This window comes from Chiroxiphia lanceolata, chromosome 8, assembly GCF_009829145.1.
Source record: "Chiroxiphia lanceolata isolate bChiLan1 chromosome 8, bChiLan1.pri, whole genome shotgun sequence".
NCBI classification, from domain to species: Eukaryota; Metazoa; Chordata; class Aves; order Passeriformes; family Pipridae; genus Chiroxiphia; species Chiroxiphia lanceolata.
Genome location: NC_045644.1, coordinates 19,229,187 through 19,255,674, shown reverse-complemented (window position 1 = coordinate 19,255,674; position 26,488 = coordinate 19,229,187). Strand labels below are relative to the sequence as shown.

The window sequence follows — 26,488 nt, the reverse complement described above, 5'->3', positions numbered from 1 at the left end:
GTAGCACCTACTCCAAAAGATTATCACCTACAGTTAAAAAACCCATGGTGCTTCATTTATTATTTCACTGTGCCTGACTTTACCTTCTAGACAGGAATTTTTGTAACTTTCTGGCTAGTTTAAGGAGTTCCATAGTGCTGACATTTTCTCCCTGTTGAAGCGCTTGCACAATGTAATCAAGTTACTTCTCAGTTTGCTTTCTGATAAAACAAACAGACTGTTCATTTTAGTCACATAGGACATTTTCTCTAACTGTTTTAATTTCTTTTTTGTGTCTCTTTCAGAATTTTAATGTCTTTTTGAAAAGGTGAACCCCAGGGCTATACATGGTTTTCTGGTATCAGTCCATCAGTGCCACATGCAGAAACCAAATCTTTCCTTATGTGGTTCACTATTCCAGCGTGTATCTTTTCAAAGCTTTCATTAGCTCTCATTACATAGGATCACCTTGAATGCTCATACTGCACCACAAACCCATGATATCCACAACATTTTTTTAAGAGTTACGGCTTTCAAGGGTGCAGCGTTTTACTCAGTAGGAGCAGCCTCCATTCCTTGTGCCGAGGTACCTGAAGTTCTGCATCTGTCTGCTTTAAAATGAACTTTAATTACATAAAGTGCAGCTAGATCAAGCCATCTCACCTCTCTCCTTCTGAAAATGCTGTGGGCGTTGCTATGTACAGACTTCCAGTTCATACATGAAGACGTTACATAGTGTTAGGCCAAGTGTCAGCTTTGCAGAAACTTTACAATGAATAGTTTAATTCAGTGGCAATTCCTTTTGAAAGCTGTAATTTGAGGTTTGGAGGGAGAAAGTTGTTAGTTCATGTGATACACAAATATATTAACGTTGTCCAATGGTTTCTTTTAATTATGCAGCCTCGCGCAAGTGAATTGAAATACTCCACAAAAACCTAGGTACATTCTAGCTGTTACCTCTGGCAATTAAACTGTGGCCTCAAAGAATGAAACTGGATTTTGGGAAAAAAAGTCCTTAATGCTTTGCTGGCTAGTATCAGCTGTTTCCACGTTTTATCTGTCTTTAATCATCCCATATTAGTATGTCCTCAGTTCTTTTAGGATTAATTAGTGGAATTATCTTGACCTGTATTTGTCAATATTAACTTCCTCTAGAAACTTAAACATTGAGCAGAATGGTTTATAGGATGTTCATAGAAATAAAAAGATCTGTTGGAACCAAGAGAGTAAGGGTATCAGTGTCCTCTGGCACCAGCTGACTGCATTTGTGCCATTTCAAATGCAAAGTTTCTCTTTCCAGATGAAGATTGGACCTCCAAATACCAAAGGTCCAGAAAGGAGTAGCTTAGACCACTACCTCTCAAGAGGTGGGAATCTGCACCACCTTACTATGGAATATTGGCAGCAGAAATTCCATAGCACCTTAGCAGGATAGGAGCATTTCAGTTAGTCATTCATCAGAAGGTAGTGCATGTAGAATCCTTCCCCTAAACAATGCAATTCTTAAAAGGATAAGATTGTGCGTCAGGTTAGACTGTCTCTTGAGCAGGAAACACTCCATATCTTGCACTATGTGCCAACTCACAGACTTCAGAAGTTTGTTCCACTCTTGTGCTGCTTATGCTATTGTACAGCTGGTGGGTGAAAATAAAGTATGTGGCAAGTGTAACCTAGCACACAGGGACACTGAGAAAGAGGATTGACAGACACCATGATGGAACATTAGCTCTTGAAGGAGTGCTGCACTTACAAGGGCTACCATAAATGTATCAACAGGGGATTGTGCAGGAGTTAGAGGCACACAGAGGCTTTATTTCTACAAAGATTTCTAAAGGAACCATTGCCAAATGTTTTCCATTTTGATGTTCATTGTTTGAAAAGAAAGTTAATGAAAGTTCTGGAAAGAGTTCAGAAGAGAGCTGTGAGAAATTGTTTTGAGGCTTAGAATAAGAAACCAATCTATTTAAATCTCAGCCAAAATGTAATTTGACCCTACTCACTACACTAAAAATACACAGTGAAAGTATTTTGTATAATAGATAAAAAGGATCTAATATAATAGGTTACAGTAAGATCCATTGAACTGAAGCTAAAGATCATCAAATCCAGTCTAGGATTAAGCCACTACATGTGAACAAAGAGCACTAACTTTTGGAACAACTACTTGTAGTCCGGTAGAGATATTCTATCACATGAAATCTTTAAAGCCAAATTTATGCACGTTTTTCAAAGATATTCCCAAGCTCAAAACAGAAGTTCCATAACGCATGGTGCAGAAACTGCTGAGCAAAGTTCTTTGATCTGTGCTATGCAGGAGGTCAGTCTAGATGATCATAGTATTTTCTTCTGTCTTTAATCTATTGAAGTGCATTATGACAAGCTTAACATGTATTTACATGTTTCCATCTAATTAACAGAATGCAAGAGAGTACATTTATAGAAAGACAATTCAAATATTTTTAGATACTACTGTACCTTTAATTTATTAGCTTTTGTTAAAAGCATGTAACAATCTAGAGGATATAAAGTATAATTTACAAAAATATAAATCTTGGTTATTTTATTTTTAGTATTTCAACATATTACTACATTGTATGTGTTACTCAGATAATATGTTTAACAACCTGAAATTATCCAGCAAACCAAAAATGTGGGATATTACATGTCTTTTGTAGAACGAATCATATATTAGGGAAGGGTAACCAAAAATGGCTGTGTTAACATATGGTTTATATAAAAAATTATGAACTATACTTGCATTCTGAAGAAAATATACATTTTAAGCCCTTTATTACAGCATTTTTCAGTATAAATATGCACAGAGAAAGTATGAGTGTTTTAGGCAAAAAGTTTTGATTTTTGTACAAAAGTGATATTCTAAAAGAAGCCTGCCTTTCCAAGTTCACTTCCCATCTTCTTGGTTAACTGAAGAGATAAAATAGTCAGAAAATAGCATATAGAAACATATTTTAGTCCTTTAATTATGGAAAACTTTACACTTAATTTTCTCACTAAACACCAGGTATCTTGGCTAGGTGGGTTAGGAAGATATCTGTAAAAGTACTGAGTTCCTGGAAGATAAATATGAGGGACAAATGATGGCAGTGTGACATATCCTTCCAGGTGAGCACATGTATCACTTTAGTCCCTCCGCACGCTTTCTGTAGAGGAATTGTAGACTTGCATATGTTCACCAACACAAGTGGATTCATTTCTCATTTCCAACTTCCCAGTGCAGTCAGGCAGGATGTGTGGGTCTCACTAAAGATGAGTTTGTATGAACTTTATCGGCAGGCACAAGTTTCAACTGACATATTGGGATAGACCTTTAAAACAACATTTTTGTTCTCATCTAAGAACAGGACACTGAGTGAGCTCATTTTGTCAGGAACGCAGCAGGGTTCTGGGATGCCAGGAATGATTCCTACTGCTTTTACGATGCTCTGAATTGTAGCATGATTTGATGGCCGGACAATCTGGAACAGAGAAGGAAATAGTTATAGCTTCATTTATGAGCAGTGGCTTCCTCAGGTGGACTTGGAAAATTACAACAAATACGGCTTTTTGTTTCTCAATACAGCAAATACATGTGATTGATGCAGCACAGTCAGTCCCTCACACTTCCAGGTTTCCTGTGCTGGGTGTATCCAACAGATATTTTGTGTCCCTTATGCTGCCTTCATAAATACCAGAGGAGGGCACTGGTGGCACAGCCAGCAGTCAGCACTGAAGAAAGAATGTCCCTGAATGTACCTGCTAGATGCTGGAGGCAGACATGCAGAAGACTAAGGTGGGCCATACTTCTCAGTTGCAAGATGTTATATTTTTTTTCCTTAACTTCTTGTCTGACTTGGAAAATGGGTTACTGTAACTATTTCCAAAATAACTATCCCTATGTTCCAACAGAATTTCTTCTCATGTATGCTAACCTGGAATTAGTTACTTTTTCCAGGAGTAATTACTCTATTTTAAAAGAGCAGAGTACTCCAGAAGTAGTGTCCACGGGAAGGAGTTAGTTTAGAATAGTCAAACAACCTGTGATCTTTGCTTCCCTCTACCTTCCTCACCAGGCTTTAGTTTTCTTTCCGCCGTCCCTGCCCCAAGAAAGCCTAAAACTGGGAGAAGATTATAAAAAATCTTGCAGCTTTACATCTATACACTATTCAGGGTACTGAGCCAGAATTTTAGTTCTACTATTGATTCTTGGATGCAGTTAACAACACAAAACCAACACATTTGAAAGGAGGAGGCAGCCATTAGGCATAAGAGCAGTAAGAATAAGGAAAGGAAAAAGTTAAGATATGTAAATAGCATACTGCTTAGTGGTTTAATGTAACTCTTTTTTTTTTTTTTTTCAGAAGCTACACTACATACAGTCAAGCACAGGTTTACTGGTGACAGATCCTTGTCATTGCCTCAGCACAGCACGGAATGCGTGTACTTCATGAGGCAATAGCATGGCAAGCAGTCCACCACTGAGGCTGAAGCTTCAGTGATTCCTGTTCAGTTATCATGCTTGAATACTATCCCAGCAAATGACTACAATAACAGTAAGAAAGTTGTGTTAGTCATATCAGGTTTTTTGCTACAGTTTCATGACTTTTCTCATATCTGCACGTATCTGGTGTACGTAGCACATGGAATCTCTCATCGCTATTGGTATGCAGCAGTATATTGGGTGGAAAATGACATCTGTGGGACAACAGAAAGGGACTCTGCACATTAGACACTTCAATTGAGAAGAATTATTGTCTCCTGTATCTTCTCTTTTTTTCAAATATATAAGTATATGCAAAACATGATTTTCCACTTCAATATGAAAGGTTATGTAGTCCATGGATAGAACAAAGGAGCTATTTTTCAGTATAATTCAGTTTTGATACATTCACATTAAGCATAACATATCAGCAAATCAGATACAAACTTTGATTGCCATTAAGGCCTTCAGATCATCCTTAACTAAGCCATTACAAGGAGGAACTGTGAAATCCATCCTTGACCCTTCAGGGCCCCAAGACAGCACCCCTATAGCCAAGTCCTAACAAATGACCAATCCTGCAAAGTGCCTTTCTGTTCATTGGTATCTGTTCATTAATATATGTTAGCATAATTAACAACAGCTTGGTCTCTCTTGTCTCCCTTCATCTTTAGATTTCAAAGCTGTGCACAGACAAGCAGCAGTGAGGTAGTCTCATAGCTCCTGTGTGAAGTAGAAAGCACCTTCTACCCACATTGGTCATGCCAGCAAATCTGGACAGCAAGAGAGAGACAGAAGGAGTTCTTTTTGTGTTCAAGCAACTGCAGAGTTTAGAAATTCAAAGAATTAGGGCTTCTAGAATCAAGTTCTTAATTTAGCCTTTACGAAAAACCTCCTGAAGTGTTCCTAGTGGCTGTGCTATTTCATATTGTTATTTGAAGCAGTTACAGATCACAATGTGCTACTGAAACAGCATTTGTTGACCCCATGCAGTGGATAACCATCATTGCCCTCAGTGCTAGTTACTGACTTACATGATTCCTGGCTATGAACCTGCAGAAGATCCTACTAGGATCTTCTCCAGCTGTGAGTCTCTAATATCTGCAAGGAACAAGCAGATGCAAGCAGACTAGTGTGAGCTGCTGCCTGCCAAGACAACAGCACTAATTACGTTTCTAATGCCTGCAAGTGGATACACTATACACAAAAATGCTTAGAGGGAAATATGCTTATGACGGACCAGTACTCTGTACAAAATCTGGCTGCTTGAGCCCTGTATTCACAGCAGAGCCAGACAGCACACACATCCCGCATCCAGCCGGGCTCTGAATTTTATCAGCCTTCTGGAAACCTGGCATCAGTGTTCAGTGATCATGGGCTAGGCTTCACATTAGCCTTTGTACCAATGTGATAAAGTAGAAAGCTTGAAATAATGAGTGGAATGCCCAGTAGTGATAGCACCGAGGAAATGCTAATGTTTTAAATGCCAAGTTATATACAACAGACCAGGTTCTACCACATGTAGGACTTGAATTTATTTGGTAAATGCAGCACTGCAGCCAGCCATATAACCTATTCTTCCTCCTCATAGTTCAGGGAATAAGAAATTCAGCAGTCAGGTAGGCAAACTTGCTGTCACAAAATTTGTAGCCAAGCTGTTGTGTACCTAAATCATGAATTGCAGTCATTAAAGTAAATGTGCAGAATGAGGTACTGATACTTAAAAAAAAGTAATCATACAATGTAATGATTCTCAACATGAGAAGTATATGATTCTGTCTCCACAGTTGAAAATAAGATATCTGTTGTCCCTTATAGGTTGATTGCGTAGACCAAATCTTCATGAATAGCTTCAGTGTGATCTTTACTTAGGAGAGCCAAGATCTCACTTGGCTGACTTAGAGTATATATGCAAGAGCAAAAGGTATTTCTCCCTCCATAATATTTAGCAATTCTTATGCTCTGAACTGAATCTTCAGTCATGACAGAGTCCTAGCTATTGCTCTTCTTTTGGAAACACTCATTAAAAAAAGCTACACTCTTGAATCTGCCTCCTTTTTTCCCTCTTAAATATACAAAGCTAACAAAGAGTAGATCTTTTCCAAAGCAAAGCCAATCACTCAATGTATCAAACCCAAAATTCCCACATCTATGGATCTGTGATTTAGTTACTCTGGGGTTTGTTTGTTTGTTTTTATTTTTTTGTTGTTGTTGCTGTTCTTCTTGTTGGGGTTTTTTTGCTTGTTTTGGCTTTAGGGCACCAAGATACAAGTGCAGTCACATTAATTTATCTAGAAAACAAGTCTCAAAATAAGAACTAAAGTAAGTGGTTTTAATTTACAAAGGAATCTTTATTATATAGCAAGTAATATTTCTAGATACGATGTTAAATAAGTGAGCAATATAAGCTTATTCAACTATTCCAGCTAGAAATGGATCCTCTCTTTTATGGTCCTGTCAGCTTTTGTGTTATGCTGTTTTGCTCACAAGAAACCAAACGCAACAAATGCATCTTTTTTTTAAGGGTGGAGTTCTTTGCTTGGGTTTTTTTGGTTTTGGGGTTGTGTTCTTGCGTAGGAATGGTGCATTAGGCTGTGAGTCTATGGCAAATAACCCATGTTGCCAGGCTGTGTTTCGTTTTAGATAAGTTAAACGGTGATTATGTTGCATGACCTCTTTATATTACAACAACAACAACGAAGTGAAGTTGTATGTGAATCTGTGCAAGCTTTAATTTCTGCCAGACCGTGTATCAGTTTACGTACACATGGTTCAGCATTGGCCAGCTACCCAAGAACACATTGCCAAATCTGCACACCCTATGGTGAGGTCTGGATTTTCACTGTTCCTGGACTTAAAACTAGCCTGCATATCTATTCTTCCTGAAATCATACTACTTGTTTCAACACAAACATACATCAATCTCCCTGTATATAAAGTAGGGCAGATTCCTGTCTCAGAGCCTTGAAATTCTCTGCTGTGAAACACTATCCATTATTTATGTGCCGAATGACCACAGGTAAAAATGTCAGTAGAATAAAAAATCAGGCCATTTGTAGGTAGAACTGCAAAATAATGACAGTTTCTAAATATGCATCTTACGCAGTGCTTCAAATCCTTCCCTCTGCCATCACTTGAAACCCCTATAAAATATTGGTAATTCTTGTCCTACATAGGATTACCAAAATTTTTACTTCTTTCCATAGAACATAGAGTGGGAGTGAGCCAAATGTTTGCCTCTCTATTAGAAAATTTCACACTGCTTCTATAGGAGGAATTCAGTATGCTTGGAGTGTTAGAGACAGCTATGTGGCATTTCCAGCCACATAAGGTAAATCAACTTTTTTGTTCCAGCTGTATTAACTTAAGTATTTAGAATTTTGGTAGACAAATATCATTGTAATCAGCATTATTGTTTTCAAACGTGACAACCAGTTTCTTAAAGTTAAAAATACCTCAGTGTCACTACTCTGCATTTTTCTTCTAAAGTGGAATGGAGAAATACTGTGAAGCAGCAGCTTGTTTTATTATCAGCATATAATACTTCATACTTCTCCAAGTATAATAGAGTACTTTGATGACTTAGTGTGTGTGACCATATTTTCATAAGCTGTATAAGTCTTTATGTTATGGTTTCAAGATATAAAATGAGAAATTGGAAGATAAACCTGAGATATTTTTCTTATTCTTTAGATTAACTTTAAAGAAAACTTGGAATCCTTTTGCATATGGAATATTGCTTAAATTATTTAGGTTGAACAATGCAACAAAACACAATGAAAAAGGTAAAAATTTTAAGGAAAATCTAACTCAAGAAGTAGTTGGATAGGAAAAACAGTAGGCCTACGGTTTGCAAAGTGACAAGAATAAAAATACATACTACCTTGGGCATAGGAAATTCACATGCCCCTGCACAGTAGTAGGCATCAAATGATTTGGGAGATATGATCCATTCATTCCAGCCAATATCAGCAAAGTCAACTTTCATGTATCTTCTTGAACAAATCCTCGGCTCATTCCATTGTTTTCGCCTTGCTTTCTTCATTGTTTTCTCATCAAAATTTAACACCTGTGACTTTGTAAATGTTTCTGTGTTTTCTTGCCCTTTTCTCCTTCGATCTTTGCGTGAGGCTTTTGGTTTCAAGGATCTGTAGGCATTCTCCCATATGTCATGCTTGTTGTATTTATTGTTGTTATAATGTACTTCTGGCAACTCATTGTTCTGAATTGAGCTAGTGAGGTACGTATCCCTCCTCACTCGAGTATCAGTAGAAGCATTAGGGGACAGATTTGGGTCCCCATCATTGGAAGGAAATGGATCATAACGCTGTAGGGTGCCTGCCACACTGTTAGGTTCAGAGATTGCAAGATCATTGGCATAAACCAGTATATAAGGTAAATGACTGGTGACCTGTTGAGGGAAGCCTTGATGTTTCTCCCCAGAATCAAGCTCGGCACAGAGAATGAGCTCTCCAGCCCTTTTTGATTCTTTTACGATGTGTGAAATGTCCGTTACATGCCAAGCCCCTCGCCTTTGAAGCAGCACAGTGATGTTCCCTTTAACTAGCCCATAGGCAGAATTCTGGTGGATGCTTTGGAAAATGAGGTTGAGCCGGAGGGCCGGAGGCAGGTGAAGGAGGCGGCAGGATGAGTTCTTTGACCGCTTACAAAACACTTCCCGGTGCCGAGGGCGTTTATCAACATAGAAGTGAAAACTGGCAGCAAGGATCATCTCTGAATCCTGCATAGATGTCAGATTGAAGCAGTACAAGGGCTTCTGGGCCAAGAATTCTGCAAGAGAGCAAGGAAAACATAAATATATTTCTGAGACCAAATATGGCAGTCAAACCCTTCCATTTAAGTGAATTAACAAATTTTACTTTTCACTTAAATCATTAAGCATAGTGAGCTTGTCACTTCAACTTAAAACTATGTTGAACAAGAGGAAAAACCCTCTTAAATATTTAAGAGCAATATTACAATAATCTGGACTGTTCACCATACTGGGCATCTTTTGTACATATGAGGGATAAAACTCTTCCCAGAGATTTTTAGTTTCAGAGTGTCTTCCATTCTAGGCAGGCAAGAAAAGCAGTCTTTCCTTCTATTTCATTATAACAAAGTCAAGCTCAGAGAAGCTGTCACATTTGCCTGTGGCAGAGCTCAGAGCAGTACCTTGCTGAGTATAATAGCAGAAATCAGATTTACAGTTAGTATTCAAGATGGTCTAATCTAAAGCTGACTGCAGATTCCTCAAAGGTCTCCGGGTGCTAACTCTGTGGGGAACAGCGTATGAAGTTCATTGTCTGTAAACAGTGCACAAGAGTCATTTCACATGGAGGCTTGATAAATAAGCAGTATGGAACATTTTGGGGGTTGTTACTCTTACAAGCAATCCTCCTTTCCAGTACACATCATGTAGGTGCTTTGTTTAAAGCACTGTAAAACATACTTGGTTTCTAAGGCTTCTGTTTTGATCTGCTTGAAGTTAGTGACAACTACTGTTGAATAGGAGCTGACTCTTAAAATTCAAACTCCATTTGAAACTGCTTCTTTTTAGCTAGTTGAACTATTTGTGCTCAGCTTACATCTTCACTGTCCACTCAAGGAAAAGGAACAATTTTACACTAATAACTGTTTACACTATGTTTATTTAAACAGTAGAAATATTTCTTAGAGTGTTAAAATGTAATCCCAGAATCAAAAGACAACGCCTTCACAGTCTATCATTGTGAGAAGTTGCTTTTTAAAAAATTTTTACTAGCTCAACAGTATATGGGAAAATGGTGGCGAATTGATTCCTATTCTCCCAAGCTCAGAGTGCTACTTAGAATGCATCAAAGGATTGCAGTAAGTTTGCATCTTTAATTAACCCAAGTGGGCCAACCCTCTGGCAGCCCTTTCTGACATACCTGAAACATCTCTGGCAGAAGAAATAAAAAAAAACTACCCCACAACAAACAAAACCCAACAAACCCCATAGGCAGGCTTCCCAGAAACACACAGGTTTGATTTTCAATGCACTATGGAGGAGGAGCCACAGAAATTTTGAGAACAACAGAAAGACAGTACTATTAACTGCCACCTGTCAGAACATTCTTCCTTTTAAGCACAGTTTCATTTGAAAGAGGGAAATTAATAGTGCTACATCTTACAAAACTGGTGCTTGCTGTCTCCCAGTTAATGCTGGATAGAACAATCATTTGGACTAAAGAACAGCAGGTTAGCATGTTCATTAAGCCCCTGCCCACACAGTCTGAGAGTACAAATGTTCAAATATGCAATTCCCATCTACACCATCTGTATTTTGTTCCTGATACAGTGAAGTGGAACATCTTGTACTGATGCCCACATAGTGGTTTCAGTGGCAGAGAGGCTAACAGAAACACAGTATTCTGTGATAAAACCTGTTTGTTTCTGTCAATGGATTCCTATTAGTAAGCTCTTAATTAGCCCTAGTCATATGCACAGGTGTTTATACTATGAAATAACATAAGAGTTTAGATTCTATTCAAGTCTTTGTAGCACAGAAATTTCCCGAGGCTACTGATTATTTCTCAGGGTAAGCGAGAGAGTGATTGTAGTACTCCCTTTGGAACACCAGGATTTATTAATATTTGTTCACTTCAGAAGGCATATGTTTTTAAGAAGAAGTCTATCCACTGCTTCTCTTCACCTGAGCTGTGTACAGTTTAATTTTCTAATATTTCTTTTAGTAGTAGAATGCTTCTAGCACCATGAGCTCTATAGATATGGCTATGAAGCATATGCATTATTGGGATAAAGATGTTTCAAACATCTCAGTGTTTCAGATGGGAAAGTAACTTATAGTGATAATTCAGAGGACGAGAGATTGAATTAATCTAAAATCTGCATTCTAGAGTGAAACAAACCCTTCGAAAGTCAAAATTCTTCGTAGAACAGAATAAGAATCTGTGATCCTGAGCTCACTCAGGCTTTTACCAAGCTGTCAACAATGCACTGTTACATTTTCCAGGTCTACTCTGAGTTGAACTGTACTAGCTGTATACAATAAATTTGCTAGCTGTATACACTAAGAGGCTGATTGTATCTGCCTCTGATCACTGTAGATATCTTCAAGTCAGGAATACAAACAAGTTGTGTGGAGGATACAAGCAAGAGATTGGTAGGGGAAAAAAGGCGAGTGGCCAAAGAAAGGAAATACTAGCTTTTAGTATGTAGCCCACATGGAAGAATGTTGCATTGCAGTAAATGAAGATTAGCAAAAGAGATTTACATGGTACTTCTGATAACACATCTGTGAGAAAGGAATATGCAGAGAACCTCATTTAAATTAAGTGGTGAAATTATGGCTGTAGAAGCCAGAATTACAGTTCCCTGGTTAATCTTGATTTGGTTTTCTTGCCCACATGCATTATGATATAGTCTTAATTAAATGGTTGCTTTTTCTACTATTCACAAAGGTCTTTGCTTCGTTTGGCACAGAGGATTGATCATGTTCAGGGAGTGAGCCTGAGCTGCAAGAGTCAATTTATGGGGAAGTTCCATGGCTTAAGCAGCACATTGCTGCCATGAAGATTAATTCTCCCCTATCCGAGCAATTTAGGTGAAGTTGTACAACAACTTAATATTTCACATTTGGTCATAAACCATTAACAACAGAGTAACTAATGTCAGCCAATTGCTGCTGTTTTCTAGAGCTACAAAATTCCCTAAAAACTGTAAAGCACCTAAAGAAATAAGAAACTTGAGAAATTAGTTCTTAGACTGTCTCTCAGCTGCTTAGCAAAGAAATAATGAACTCTTGAGAGCACACACAGAACTGAGCTGAGAGGAGGTCATCAGATGTTTGTGAAGTACTCTTCCTGAAGCGGCAAGTACTGCTACAAGAACTGAAAAAAAAAGAAGTTGTATTTGGAACACATGCAAATAGCACATGCATGTACATTTCAAGTGCCTCACATTGAGTATGGAGAAATACTACACGCTCAGTAACTCAGTCAACACCATGTATACCCTGTAAGGGATATGTAGGATGGCAATAAAACTGGGTAGTTTAGAAGACCCCAGAAATGCATGTGACAATGGATAAATTTCTGGAATGATGTTTTGTATCTCTGGAGCCTTCATCTTGACAACCATAAGTAACACTGATGCTCGAGTGTGCCCTAACAAACAGCTTGAAGCAGCAGGATAGGAACAGACAGGTACAAATTTTCTGAAAGGTATATGATAAAAAGAAAAAAAAAAAGAAGTAAGTCCATTGCTTGGGATAATGAAGAGAAAATTACTGTATCTGAAGTCTGTTTTTCTTATCTCAATAGGATCAGAATTATTATCCATATTTACTAAAGAATGAATGTTCAACATCTTCTTAGCAAAACATGCAATTTTCTTCTTTCAGAAAAAAACACTAGAATTTCTCAGAGAAGATAAACATGCTATCAAATAAGGTTCTTCTCCCCTCCCTCATCTTGCATCATTCTATGGTTAATTTTAGAGTGTTCACCACTTGCTTGAGGAATTATAAAGAAATACAATTTGTTGTCATAACAAAGGAACACTGCAGAGGAGCTTCTGCTTTCATTAAATGTTACTTGAGAGAGGTGGGATCCAGAGAAGGTACACAGATGGGACAGAGGAGACAGGAGTTTTGGACATAGGTGTGCCTTATTTCCATTGCATGGAAAGACAAGTTACTTCTAGACCTTTCTGCCTTGGTTTCATGATCTGACAAATGAGTGAAATAATATTGACTTGTAACTGGCCAGCATGGTCTACCTCTGGGCAGAAAATGCTGCTAATTTATTGTTTTAAATTAGAATTAGAATTACAACTTAGAGTACTTAGATGCAAGTTACTTGTTCATCAGATTAACTGAAAAATAAAGAAAAAGAATGTAGTGCAGTTCTTGCCTTGTTTCCAAATCTGTCCTGTGGCCCAGGGCCTTATCTGGGTAGCAGCCAGTATCAGCTGCTTGGATCACAGAAAAATAAGTTAGCAGGAGGTCATGGAATAACCATCCACAGTGGAAGTTCCTTCCTACCCACTACCTAATGATCTAAAGCACGACAATTTATTTCTCTCCCAAATGTCTGCAGTTGCTTCACATCCTAACTCCCAGAATTACAGACATTTTCATTCCATTCTTATCCTTCCATGGAGTCTCCTCCTCCTTGAGTATGATTAGTTTTTAATATTACAGTTGACATAGGATAGAAATTAAGTTGGGGTGCACAAGAGAATATGAATTATTGTGCAGTATCATAGCAATGATTCCCTAAAACACTGTATGCTGCATTGTATTCTATATACGAGCCTTAAACGTAGGAGAAATAGATTAATTCAAAATTTGCTTTTGTGAATTTCAATCCATCAGATTTGTCTAAAAAGAATAATGAATATTTCTGATGAGGTAACAAGAATCAGCTTTAGAAACTGATACAGTTCTTATTTCAAGAGCTAGTTATAGTTAAGTATGGACTGTGAGAATTAACCAAAGAAGGAAGATGTTTTCCAGAAAAGACACTTTGAGTGTCCTTGGCAAAGAATAACAAATTTAAGGACTATTAGCTACACAAATCTTCTTTTTATTATTTAATGTAAGATTGGGATAATGAAAGTGTAGTTTTGACATAGTATATATGTCTCTCCACCCTCATAATCAAGCCACATAAAACTGGGAAGAGGGAGGTCAGACATACGTCTTCTCAGGTTTAGGCAGTGCAAGGTATTTAAGATGCCGAGCAGTTTTAGGCGGTCCCGTAGGCGGCACTCTTCCTAGCAGGATCTCGTGAGCCTGCGAGCAGAGCCGGAGGAGAGGACCAGCGGCCGGAGCACTCTCTACTAGTTTCATGCTCCAAGTATTTCTGAAAGAATCTTTCGACCCAGTGCGATATCCGCTGGGAACGGCGCTTCTTTTGCCGATGGTTTGCATCCACAGCAACGGCGGCTTTCCCGAGGAAGATACTCTCGGGGGAGGGAAGGGAGCCAGGGGAGATGGGAAGCCGTACGCAGAGCGGAGGGGAGACACCCTGTCCGTGTAGTTAGCAAAGGTCTCCCCAGCATTCACCCAGCGTGACACCCCGCGCTGTCCATGACAACCTCGCCGCAAACCCATCACTTTAAAGCGAAAGAGGAGCGAGGGGGCTCCAGCGGTGCCCCCTGCGCCCGGCCCGTCTTACCCGGCCTGGCTTTGAAGCTGCGGACCGTGTTGCCGTCGCCGGGCCGGCTCCCTTCCCGGTTGTACTTCTCGTAGAGCTTAAGCATGTGGACAGCTACCATGTCCTGAGCGATGCTGCCCAGCGCAGGGGGCGGCGAAGAGCCGCCGCGGGGGTCGCGCCCGGGGGCGGACGAGTGGCGGGCGGCCGGCGGCTGGACGGGGCAGGCGGGCGGGCTGCCGGCGCCCTCCCCCGCGGGCGAGCTGCAGCCCCCATGGCCCAGGGCCCACAGCAGGAGGCAGCAGGTCAGGCGGGCGGCCATCGGGGGATGCTGCGGGCGGGCGGGCGCGGAGCGGCGGCGGCTCGGTCGCTGCCTGCGTCTGGGTCTCCCGGTTGGCCCTGCCGCATCGGGGCGAGGGGGCGGCGGGGCCAGGGAGGGAGGAGGGAGGGTGGGGGCGGCCCCCCCACCCCCGCCGCTGATGCCGCCTCCACCGGGCCAATCCCCGGGCCCGGGGGCGAGGAGCTGCGGGCCGGGGGCGGCGGAGCCGGGGCAGCTCCGGGGGTCCGGGTGCAGGGGGACTCGCGGGAGGGGACTCTACATTCCTCTGGCTTTGGGCTTTCCCGCTCCTTAAAGCTTAGCGGGAAAAGGATCTAAATTAATTAGCGCCCAGCCGCCGATGGGAGACACATGTCACTGCCGCCGCTGCGGCATCGAGCGCTGCGGCAGGACGGCACCTTGGCTGCCTGCGCCAGCGGGGGCGTGGGGGGGCTTGGAAATAATTCCTTAAGGATAGGAGCAAATAGGTACCAAGCGGGCAGGCAGGAGGTAGGAAAGGACGGGAGAGTGGGTGGATGACGGGGACAGCATGACAAGGGAAGGGTGCGCACATACGTGCCGAAAGTGGAAGACTCTGCTGCTTCGATCGGCAGAGTTGACAGTGCTGTCTTGTAAAGGCAACAGTGTGAATAGTGTTTGTTTCAAGGATCCCGGAGAAAAGAGAAGTCCCCGGTGGGTCCATACTCTAGAAGACCCTGTGTGAACTAGCCAAGAGTGCAACAAGGGTCACTGATAATTCCAAGCAGATACTTAAATAGTAGAGGTTAAAGGGGCTGTGCATGGGTAAACTTTCATCACTGGGCTATTTCTATGTGTGATTTGAAGGAAGAGAATACTAGTGTGAATTTCTGAAAGATTTACATGGCTTAGGTCGGAGGGTGTTGATTTAAAAGTGAATGGTGCATGTTGCACTTATTCATCATGTGACACAGGTAGTTTTGAATTGTAGTCACCCAGTGGATATAAATGCTGCTATAATGAGTAGCAGTTTTAAAGACAATCTATAAGAAGAGTGGTATATTTGTACGGAATTTGTTCATTCTGCCTCCGTTTTTAAAGCTTGTTCTCTAGTAGCCAAGACAGTTACTTATCTTGGGGAGTATACAATGCAATAATTGAAAAATTGTTGGAAAAAGCTACTGTTGCTGTATATGACACAACTCTTTTGTGTTTTGTTTTGTTTTTTTAAACCTTGGAGTGTCAAATCTGAACAGATACTATTGAAAGCCTCTGAACCACAAGTTTGCAATTTTTGGATCATGGCAAAGAAAGGTTCAATTCATTTTTAAAATTAGCACTAGGCCTCATTGCCCTGTGCCCCTTGAATGTATAAAACAAACAATTTGCAAATACAAATTTGCCCAAATGTACGTTGCTAAAGTATCAAATCTCCTATTAATTAATCTTTACTTATAAGTAAGGCAAACTATCCTTTGATGCTTTTTTTTTTTTTCTCCATGGTAGCATGCTCATGACCTCCACTGGGGGTGTGAGCGAACCTTTTGTTGTTTGTGGTTTTTGTCTGTACTGTTTCTATACAATCAAGGTCCTGTGAAAAGGAGGAAGAGGCAGCAGGAGGTAGGAACAAGCTGGGCTATTTTGGACCAATGTCCCATTAAAATGTTCTCTCTCTCCTTAACTCACTCCAAACTTCTTTTCAGGCATACACTTTGTATCAGTCTTTAACCTGCACTAAAACCTGTAGGACACTGATACTTTGACATTGTTGGGAAAGAATTAAAGAATCAACCAGGGATGGCTAATATTTCTTGCCTTATTTTATTGCAGAACAGCAGGAATTCGAAGTCTTTAAAGCTCTGGTACTTTGACTCTTTTATGCAGCTGAGATGATGAAATAAAAATGTGTTTGGTAAAGGAATTCAAATTAGCACTGGGTCACATAATTCCCCTGTTCTGAATATGGCCAATCAATGGCATCTCTAAGGCATCTAGAGGCAAGAGCTATGCAATTTCTGCTCATGCAGAATAATATTCCTAGCGTGGAAATTTCTGCTAATTAAAGCTCTTGCCAAGTAGAGTTTTTTTCTTCCCCCTTCTTTTTCTTAAATAGCTCAAGTCAAAGCTTTGCAAGCCAGGACTTGGAGAAGGTCTCCTTATAGATAGAGCAATGCATTCAAGATTTTCAACTGCAGATCTAAGCTTCCTACTAAAATCATTGTGATAGAAATAGTGTTACATACCCTCAATAACAGCATGTATATGAGAAAGAAACAAAATAATGTTTTCTTATGGAGTTAGTGACGTCTATATAAAGAAACTATTGTGACCTATGTTTGTGTTTTGTTGTAGGAAATATATAGGAAACATATAAAAGGGGATATAGAGCACTTGGAGTAGTATCTATTCTTTTTGTTCTATGGTAAAATAAATTATTAAATCCCTTTAGGATTAGATCTATCTATATTAAAATAATTTTGCCTGACTCTTTATTTTTAATAATAAAGTCAGTAGCAGGGATAATGAAGCTTAAAGCTCCAGGGAAGTTAATGAAACATAAATTATTACTAAATTTGGGCTTCAGTCCAAATTTCTGGTTACTATGTAGTGTAGGACAGCTCATTCATTTTTCACTCAGAAAAATACCTTGCTATGTATAATGCTACACAATTAGCTAAGACCATGCAAGGCCATTCCTTAAGTATATAACTTAATAATTAGAAATTAACTGAATGAAATACAGTGGTCTGCAGGTTCACATAGAAACTGATGGCAGAACTCTAAAAACTCTTTTCACATTCCATCCAAAATCACATGGTATGACAAGAATGATATATGGTCAATGATATATGGTCAGTAAAAAGGCTTTTGTTTTGTTCAGTTTTCCTGAACAATAGGGAAATTATTTTAATGCTCAAAAAAGAACAAAGAGACAGCATGATGTTTAGGTGTTACAGAAAGCAGAATGCTCAGAGCTGATCCAGAGCCATGGAAGGCTCTTTATGTTGAGAGAAGAGTTTAGGCAATCAGGCAGTGCTTACTGTTGTCAGGGAAAGCTTTGCCTCTTAAGAAGCAGCACTCCCTGTCTCAGCCCATCCCATCAGCTCAAGAAAAAACTCTCACTTTGGATTTCCATTCTGGATCCATGCTCTCTCATATTCCAGTCTATCACAAGAATAAACTTTCTCCCTGACAGGATTCCCATCCTTCATCTTTAGTGACAAAAGTTTATTTTGTCTATCTTGCTAAAAAGCAATAATTGCCTCTATTCACATCCTACCACACTATCAATGATGCATCATTACAGAAACTAAGGAATTAGGAACCAAGATGCGCAGACTCAGTTCAGTGTAGTGTAATTTGTCCCACTCTACTGTAGATGTCCAAAACTGCTCGTATGGTCTGTGTTCTAGGGGTGCCTGTGACTTTTCATCGGCTATATAAATCTGTATCAGCTGGCTGAGATGTACAGAAGGTGAATTTCACTCTGAGAGGGTGGTTGTGTGAAGTAGAGAGCACCATTGGTTTCACTGTCATATGGTAGCACTATTCAGCCTTGGTATTAGTGTTGTGCAAGATTGAGTTTAACTTCAGTTTCTCTTTACACAATTGACATGTAAAAGGCATTAGCATATTAATCCCTTATGACCTTTAATAGTGAAAATACCATGAATATCTATCGCTTTTTCAGTTTTATCTCATTGAGAGTTCAGAGTTTATTCTTCCATATTGGAAGATTTTCAGAACATGCATTTTTGACAGGTCTGTCTATGTGGAGCCAGAGACTTGTGTTTCTACCTTGAGGTCCACCATTTATGTTTGTAATGAGGATAGCATAGACAATTATTAGACAAGCATCTCCCATTCTGTTGCTATCCAGAAGTTACCAGCCTCTGCAGGAGAAGTTTCTCCATGAGTAGGTTACTCATGTTACTAAGTGCAGAGGTGTCAGCTGGTTTTAGCTGAACAAGTAATTCTGTAATGTTACTAGGTACTGACCTGAAATGAAGACCATGTTTTATTTTGCTTTTTTTTTTTTTTTTTTTTTTCATCAGGCACTTTCAATGACCCATGCACCACCATGTAGAGTCATTTAGGAAGAAAAAGGCTATGTGTTTTTTCCCATTAAGGCAAGCAAACTTTTCCAGTGGAAATTCTAGTGGTAACTCATACTTATTGAAAAGCTGGTCCATCCAGGTTGGTAATTGTGCCTTAAAACTCACCTGTAGTAGCTCCTGTCATTGTTTGAGATCTCTCCTCACTGTGAGAGGGTGCATCACAAGTGCATGGCCATTGCGCTGCCTGGGATATATTCCCTTTTCTTCCATGGGAGAAAGAGGCTACAAACCATGCATGAAAATGAGAGCACGAGGCAATCAAACCACTCAGATTGTGGCTGAAGCAAAAGTAGATACCTTTAGGAAAGAAAAAGAGTGGTGGTGGTGTTTAAATCACATTTCCTGTTCAAAAGCACTTTTAAAGAAATATTTCAAGCAGTCCTAGGTACAGTCTTTAAGTTCCCACCAGCAGCCTATAGGGCTTTGAATTCCCAGTCCTTTTAGCCAGTTTGTTTCCCAGGCAGCAAAGACTTACTGAGATCTGTGTTCAATACAAGTTCAGAACTCAGCCTGATGCACTCAGGCAGGATCCATATCTCATGAGCAACTGTAAAACTAGAGCTTGTCAAGAGAACAAGTGGGAATGGGCGATAGGATGGATAGATAGACTTGGTGAGACTATAGTGTACCCTTGTACACCCTGCATCAGTGCTGGCATGGTCAGCTGTAGTATGCACCTTCAGACTCCTGTTTACAAGTGGAATTTGAAGGCTGTGGAAAGGGCGGGGGGGGGGTTGTTGGGGAGGAAAGGCGGCTGCAGCAGCAGCTGGGAACCATCCATGACCACAGCTGGTTTTTACAAAGATCTTCTTGCAAATTGAGTTGGGATGTTTCCAGGGCAGCGCTGCAGAGGAGAGGAGGATGCATTGAGCACGAGCAGGGACCCACACACCGGGTCTGGTGGAGCCGGGGATGGCTGTGCCCGGCATGGGTGGGCACTCCTGAGGGCAGGGCTGGCCTGGGTCCGGGTGTGGGACGTGGGACTGTCCTTGGGGACACAGCTGGGGGTCACATGAGCGTGGAGCATTTTCCCAGCCAGCAGCTCTGCCAGGGAGCCTCCTGTGTTTCCAGCTTGAATATTCACAGACTTCTGAACCTTATAGCTTTGGCTGAACCGCTGCGTAGCAGTTGCGGGAGGACCTGGCCCTGTGAGCTGTGCTTGGTGCTCTCACGTCTCCCCTGAGCTGTAACAGATGTATTAAGGATCCATGCCTTCTTAATTGAAAGTGATAGAGAACTCACAACAAGAATTATGTTTTCATTAATATTTAAGGTTTACATGTTATTTTTCTTTCGAATTTGTTGGGTTTTGGTTCCCCTGCATATTTGAACACAGCTCCTTTTTTTCATTGAACTGCAGTATGGTTTCTTTGCAAGAATAAGAGACTCTCGTGCTCTTACCAGAAGGGGCAATAAATTATGCAGTAATGAATAAAGGCAACTATGAGTGTCCTAAAGTCTGACTCGGATCAGCGGTGTCTCTTCCACAGATGTAATTGGATATTGATACAGGTTTGGATTCTATAAAGTACTCTGGGACAGAAGATGCTGCAGATATTTATGCAGAGCTGATCCTACCCGGAGGTAGTGTGAAGAATTAAATGATCTCTTGGAGAGCTGTAGTTCCTAAAGATTCTTTAGTTCTATTAATGGAAAGGATGATAATTTTACTAATAAAAATAAATTTAATACTAAATATGACAGATATGCTGTGACATTTCCAATCTATAAAAACTTATGAAGCATCTGCGTTTGATCCAAATACACTAAATCTATATTGCATTTTAAGCTTTTCCTAGTCTGTATGAGATGCAGGAACATTTTCTTGCCTAGGTCTATTTGTCATTTTTCTGGAGCCCAATGTCTTTGTTCTGCCATCAGAAATATGAGAATGTGTCCTCTTACTATTGTAATTGTCTGGATCCATGCTGACATTCTTCCTTCAACCCTCCAAATACTGCAAAACATGTACTTTTAGATGCATTGTTTCCCTGAGCAGGTGTTTGGAGTGTGAAGAAGAAATGTCTCATTTGAAAGTTATTCAGGTTATCATCCCATATTATATTAAATGTGCATAAAAACCCAACAACCAATACAGAACATGGCCAGAGCTTCGAGTTTTATTCTGATTTCCATAGACAGAATCCCTGATAGTAAACAGAGTTCACACATTGTGTATAAACTGACTCCACAGATCACTGCTGTGTAGTTTGGGTCCATGTGGGTATTTGTTTGTTGTAAAAGAATACTAAGGGGATGTTTTCTGTTTTTCTGTTATATTAAGTTGTGGGCCAAAATTTAATGTCACTACATTAACTTTGGAGTTGCACCCAAGATGAATTTGGCCCTGTCAGTTGTTAAATTCCTGCTATGATTGATCTCAGCTTGCTCAGAAAGGGATCACGCCAGACTAGCAACCACAGAAATCATCAGTTGAAACTCCACCAAAATTCTCATTCCCTGTAAATTGAAAAATTAAGCTTTGAAATAAGAGGCTTTATTCTTCAATCTCACACTAACTTTTCATTAACATTATATAAGCCTCACACTATTAGGAAGATGCCAGTTAAAACAGAATGGTTTGAAGTATTTGAGTGGAGAAAAATAGGACCAGTAGGTTCTTGTACTAGTTCTTGGCATCTTGTGGCATCTCATCTCTGATATTCTCAGTCGTCTCATTGCCCTTTGACCCCATTTATCATAGATGTAAATAAAGGAAGGCCTATTCTTGGCATATTTGTTATATAAATTCAAAACCACTCATCACAGAATCATAGAAAGTTTTCAGTTGGAAAGGACCTTTAAGATCCTATTTGTATGAATGAAACAGTAACACTTTCACAGTTTTCTCCCAAACTCTTTGCAGAGGGATTTTTTCCACAGAAAGAAGAAATACCAGAAATTCCGTAAGACTCGCTTGGAATTGCTTTATGGCAAGTTAATGAAAAAAACTTGTAGATAAATATTGGAGCAAAAGAATCATGATGCCAACACTAGATTATCTTTTTTCAATACTTAGAGGTATAATTGCATATGACTTCAATAAATTTCTACTCTGAACAGTGGTTCTTCTAATGTAACTTTTTAGATTATGAACACATCATTGGAACAAAAGGAACAAACAAATACTAAAACATGTGCCATCAGTAATTGATGGAGGAGTCAGTATTGGATTAAAAGGACACTGACCTAATCATGACAATCCCTTTATGCATCCATAATGGTATTGTATGTTCATGCTTTTTTACATGCTAGTGATTTCCGCACCAAATAGCTATTTCCACTTTGTACACCAGCACTGTTAAGTTTCTGTAAGCTAACATGAATTCCCTGGGCCAGCTCTACTGCATTTCTGATGGGGATGGGTGGGACAGGAAAATTCAGAAATATGGGTAATCAACTTGTGATTAGAATACGGCAAACTATAATACTGATTTTCAGATAGGCATAAACTCTACATTCCTAAGAAATATAGGAATAAAACCAGAAAATGTTTTTGTGGGTTTTTTATCCCTAAAGTCCAAAACCAAGAAATGCAGAGAGCAAAGGTTTTTTTACTTGAAATCCCTACTTCTTAGAGGGGAAAACTAGATTGAAACTACCTGTATGCATTAAAAATGTTCAGCTTTGCTATATTGTGGTATTTTGGTCTGATATTCCAAGTTTTATTACATTCATGAGAATGCCTGTGCAATATCAAAAATACAATGGTTGTAAAAGCAGCATGGAGTAGCTGTGTCAAATCTACTTGATTTCCTGTCACTGACAATGTTTACAGAACCTTTTTCCTGAAAGACCCTGAAGTGCCAGAAGAGACGTGCTTTTAGAGGCTGGAGCATTTTAAGGACATGAAAGAGAAACTTCTGTGATGAAGGGTGAGGTGAAATTTAGCCTGCTGTGGGACAGGATCATGGAATGGATGGCCTTCTGATTTTCTGCCCAGACCTATTTCTTATGTATCATTTGCAAATGGAAAAAACAAGTCTCATCCAGCCTTGTACTTTTAAAGTGACAGGGTGATATGTACCAGTCTGGGTAGTGAACTTGACAAAACTGTTTGCAAAGAAATGAATCAGCAAAGTAAATTCCCATCTCAGCGTTTATTACTATAATAAGATGGTGGCAGTAGAAAATATAGACACTTACTGTGTGGTGTGATTGTGCCCAACAGAACCACATTAAATGCTTTGTAAACTCTAGATTCTGTATCACCTGCTTCAGATTTTAAGAAAAATCTCAGCAGCTGTATAGATCAATTAAAATGTTAGTTATGATTTCAGTTCTTCATCTGGCTTGATCTTTCTCTAGGAGAATTCTGAAGTGCAGAAAAAGTTGCTTGCATGAAAAGAAGGGATCTAAAAAGTGCTAAATTTGTTAGCAGTTCCAAGGTAAATTAAATACCTTGTTTTAAACACTGGGTAAGTAATTTCTGATTGTGGGTGACAGTCTTATGGACACTTTCCTTACACCTTCTCATCAGATGGGTACTCGATTTGCCTGCTTAGTTCAAAATCAATTCAGCAAAGCTGTAGTTTGGCAGCACATCACCTTCTGGGGATTTCAGGAGATGGATATTTCTTCAGAGCTGTTTAAAATAGTAGAAAGAACTCTCTGTGTAACTAAGGGCTACTGAAACCCTTCCCAGCATTTGCTAAATGCATTTTCAAGGCATAGTGCACTTTCTTTTATGTAAATAAAAGATCACATATATTGGCTTGTTGATTTTTTTGTTTGTTTATATATATAAACATACCCAGAAAAATAATTTAATTTCTTTATTAATATTGTAAAATGTTTTAAAGACAAACAGAAGACACACCTGAACTCTGTTGCTCAGTATACCATTGGATGACCATCTGTTTCTAAGGTGATATAGCACAATCTGCATAGGTTAGAACAGATACTCTAGACCTTTGTTACAAGCATCTTATGTCTCCCAGAGCCCCACTAGATAAACGGGCACGAGCTGCTTAAGTAGTGAGATGGGCCAAGGCTGGGTAGTAGACTTCTGCCTTCACCAAAGTCTGACCGCCGTGGTTCTGCTCAGTGAGACAGCTGTAAAGCAATGAAGCAGTGTGTTCTGAAATTGGAAAGGGCTGCAGTAGGCAGTAAAAGTTTGTAGTCAAACAAAGCGCTGAGGCTCTACTTTATATTTTTGGTGGGTTAGGCTCCTTCCATAGGAGCTGAAAGCAGCTATGGTGCCACAATGTCCCAGAGCTGGGAGTCAGAGACCTAGTAAAGTGGCTCAGCAGGGTTGCTCTGGAGCAGAGGCAACTTCCAGCGGCCTTGTCTTTAGTGAGGAGTGTCAAGTTTTTATGAGCATTGTTACATTTTTATAGTTTAATGGGTTTCACTATTAAAGTATAACAAAGCACGTTAAAAATTTGCCACGGCTCATTTCCGCACTCAGTAGCAAGTCCTTACTATCTGCAGTGTGGGCCCCTAGGAAATATTAAATAACAAAGACTATCTTAATACATCTTCCTTATCCACTTTAATCATCTTGACCTCTTTCTATTTAACAGTCTTGATTTGAGACATGTTTTATTCATCTTCAAAGCTCTCAGCACAGTGGCTGGTCTGGAATTCACACCTGTGGGCTGACTTCTCCAGGAAAAGAAGATGGTAGTTTGTATAAACACTGCAGATGAGAGCTCATTAGAAAATGTGTTATAGAAACTAAGGAGAACGGGATTAAAGGGTAGGGTAAGGAGTTTCAGTAAAGAAGCAATAAAGGAAAGAATACAGTAAAGTAAGTAACTGTGACTAGTTGCCAACACTGAAAGTTTGACAAATGCAGAATGGTGTATTAGTTTTAAATAGCAGTGCTGGCATATTCAGTTACAAGAACATGAAGGTAGATCCAGGCTGCGGTCCTAGGAAAGTTTACTGTAGCAACAGAATTCACTCTAGGTACAGGCCATGAGATCTATAAATCACTGAATAGTATTAATTTGAGATGGACACTATGCCCAGGGACAGCAGTGTTGCAGAGAACATGGTAGGACACTGAGGTTTTCAAAACTGTCTGGGACTCCGACACTGAAACTAGACAGGGGAACAACTTCATCAAGGACAATGGAAAATATGGTGCAGAATATGAAAAGCAGTTCCTTAGAGTAGACAAGGGGCAGCACTGACTTTTTCGTTCTCGTGGATGTAAGATAGGGTGCTCTGTGAGGATGTTTCTTTGCATGTCTTTCTGCATTTATGGAGAAAGATTAGAAAGCATGATAATTCAGTTAAAATCTCTTTCTGGAATTTTAAATGTCTTTTATTTCTATTAAACCGAAACTCATATAGCAACTTAAATGTAGTGGAGCATCTATATACTTGTATTGTTTTTAAACCTAAATAGGTGTCTTAAAATGCAGATGTATCTGTACCTAGTGGCATTTTCACAAGGAAGCTGGTATCTGTGTTAGGAATTTTGGAAAACCTTACTAGGTGCTCATCAAAATTGTTCATGCCTAAATATGTTTATAATTGGATTCCTTGTGAGCCTTAGGATCAAAGTGCTTTGGAAATGTAAATGATTTTATTATTATTTACTGCCTTCACTTAATCTGCTCATGTGTTTTATAAGTTCTTGAAAGCCACTACAGGGTTATGGCAACATGATCCAGACCTGGAATAAATCCACTGATGATGATGCATTCAAAAGGGATGAATTTACCATAAGGCATTCCAGTGCTTGTCAGTGGTCTCTCGTCCCCAAAGACAGTTTGTTACTACATTCGTCTTCCTGCTAATAGTCTGCATTTAATATCAATTGCACTCATGACTCAGGGAACTCAAGTTCATCATGGGGTTAGAAACTTCACTCATTCTTTTCTCCTTAGTCCCAGATAAGAAAGAGGGATTCTAGCAAATTGTTCTGAAGGGAACCAGTACGTTCAGGGATTCTGCTTCATGAACTTTTATGGCAGAAAAGGGTTATAAATGTCACTGAAAACATATTGCAGATCACCTTTAAATAATCTCTGATTTAACTGAGTGAAAAGTGAATCAACAGTACAATAAGCATAGAGGAAAATCCTTCTAGTGGCAGCTCATACAGCTGTTTTAAGGTTCTAGAATGGTAGCTGACCTTGTATGGGAAGGTAACTAATCTCAAGTGACAAGGATGCCAGCTGGAAGATTTTAAAAGCTTCCAGGTTAGGAAGGAAGGAGAAGGACCAATTATGCAGCTGGTTTCTCAAAGGAAGGTATCCCTGTTTAATGAGAAGGAGGAAAAAGTATCCTTTTATTTCACAGCAAAGAGGAATAGGAGCTGAGATAAGGAGAGATAGGAAGAAGTGACGCAGAGAATACCATTTCCTTTCCTATAACTGGTGTAGAATTTTCCATGCAATAGAATTTACTTTTATGCCAGTTAAATTAGTAGGGTTTGCTTCATATACCTAACAACAAAGGACTAATGTGAGTAACCATTAATTCCTCTTACTATTATTGTTACACCGTGCATGTCAGGGAA

The 26,488-nt window shown here is 39.7% G+C and overlaps 1 protein-coding gene across 1 annotated transcript; it reads right to left on the bottom strand.

Moving 5' to 3' along the window:
* Nucleotides 1–2,433: 2,433 nt before the first annotated feature.
* On the bottom strand, nt 2,434–14,999 carry GDF10 (growth differentiation factor 10). Its single transcript, XM_032695594.1, has 3 exons — nt 14,623–14,999; nt 8,340–9,247; nt 2,434–3,455 (listed from the first exon to the last, which is right to left on the bottom strand). Exons 1-3 carry the CDS (start codon nt 14,918–14,920, stop codon nt 3,264–3,266), a joined length of 1,398 nt encoding a protein of 465 aa, XP_032551485.1. The 5' UTR covers nt 14,921–14,999; the 3' UTR covers nt 2,434–3,263.
* Nucleotides 15,000–26,488: the final 11,489 nt, after the last annotated feature.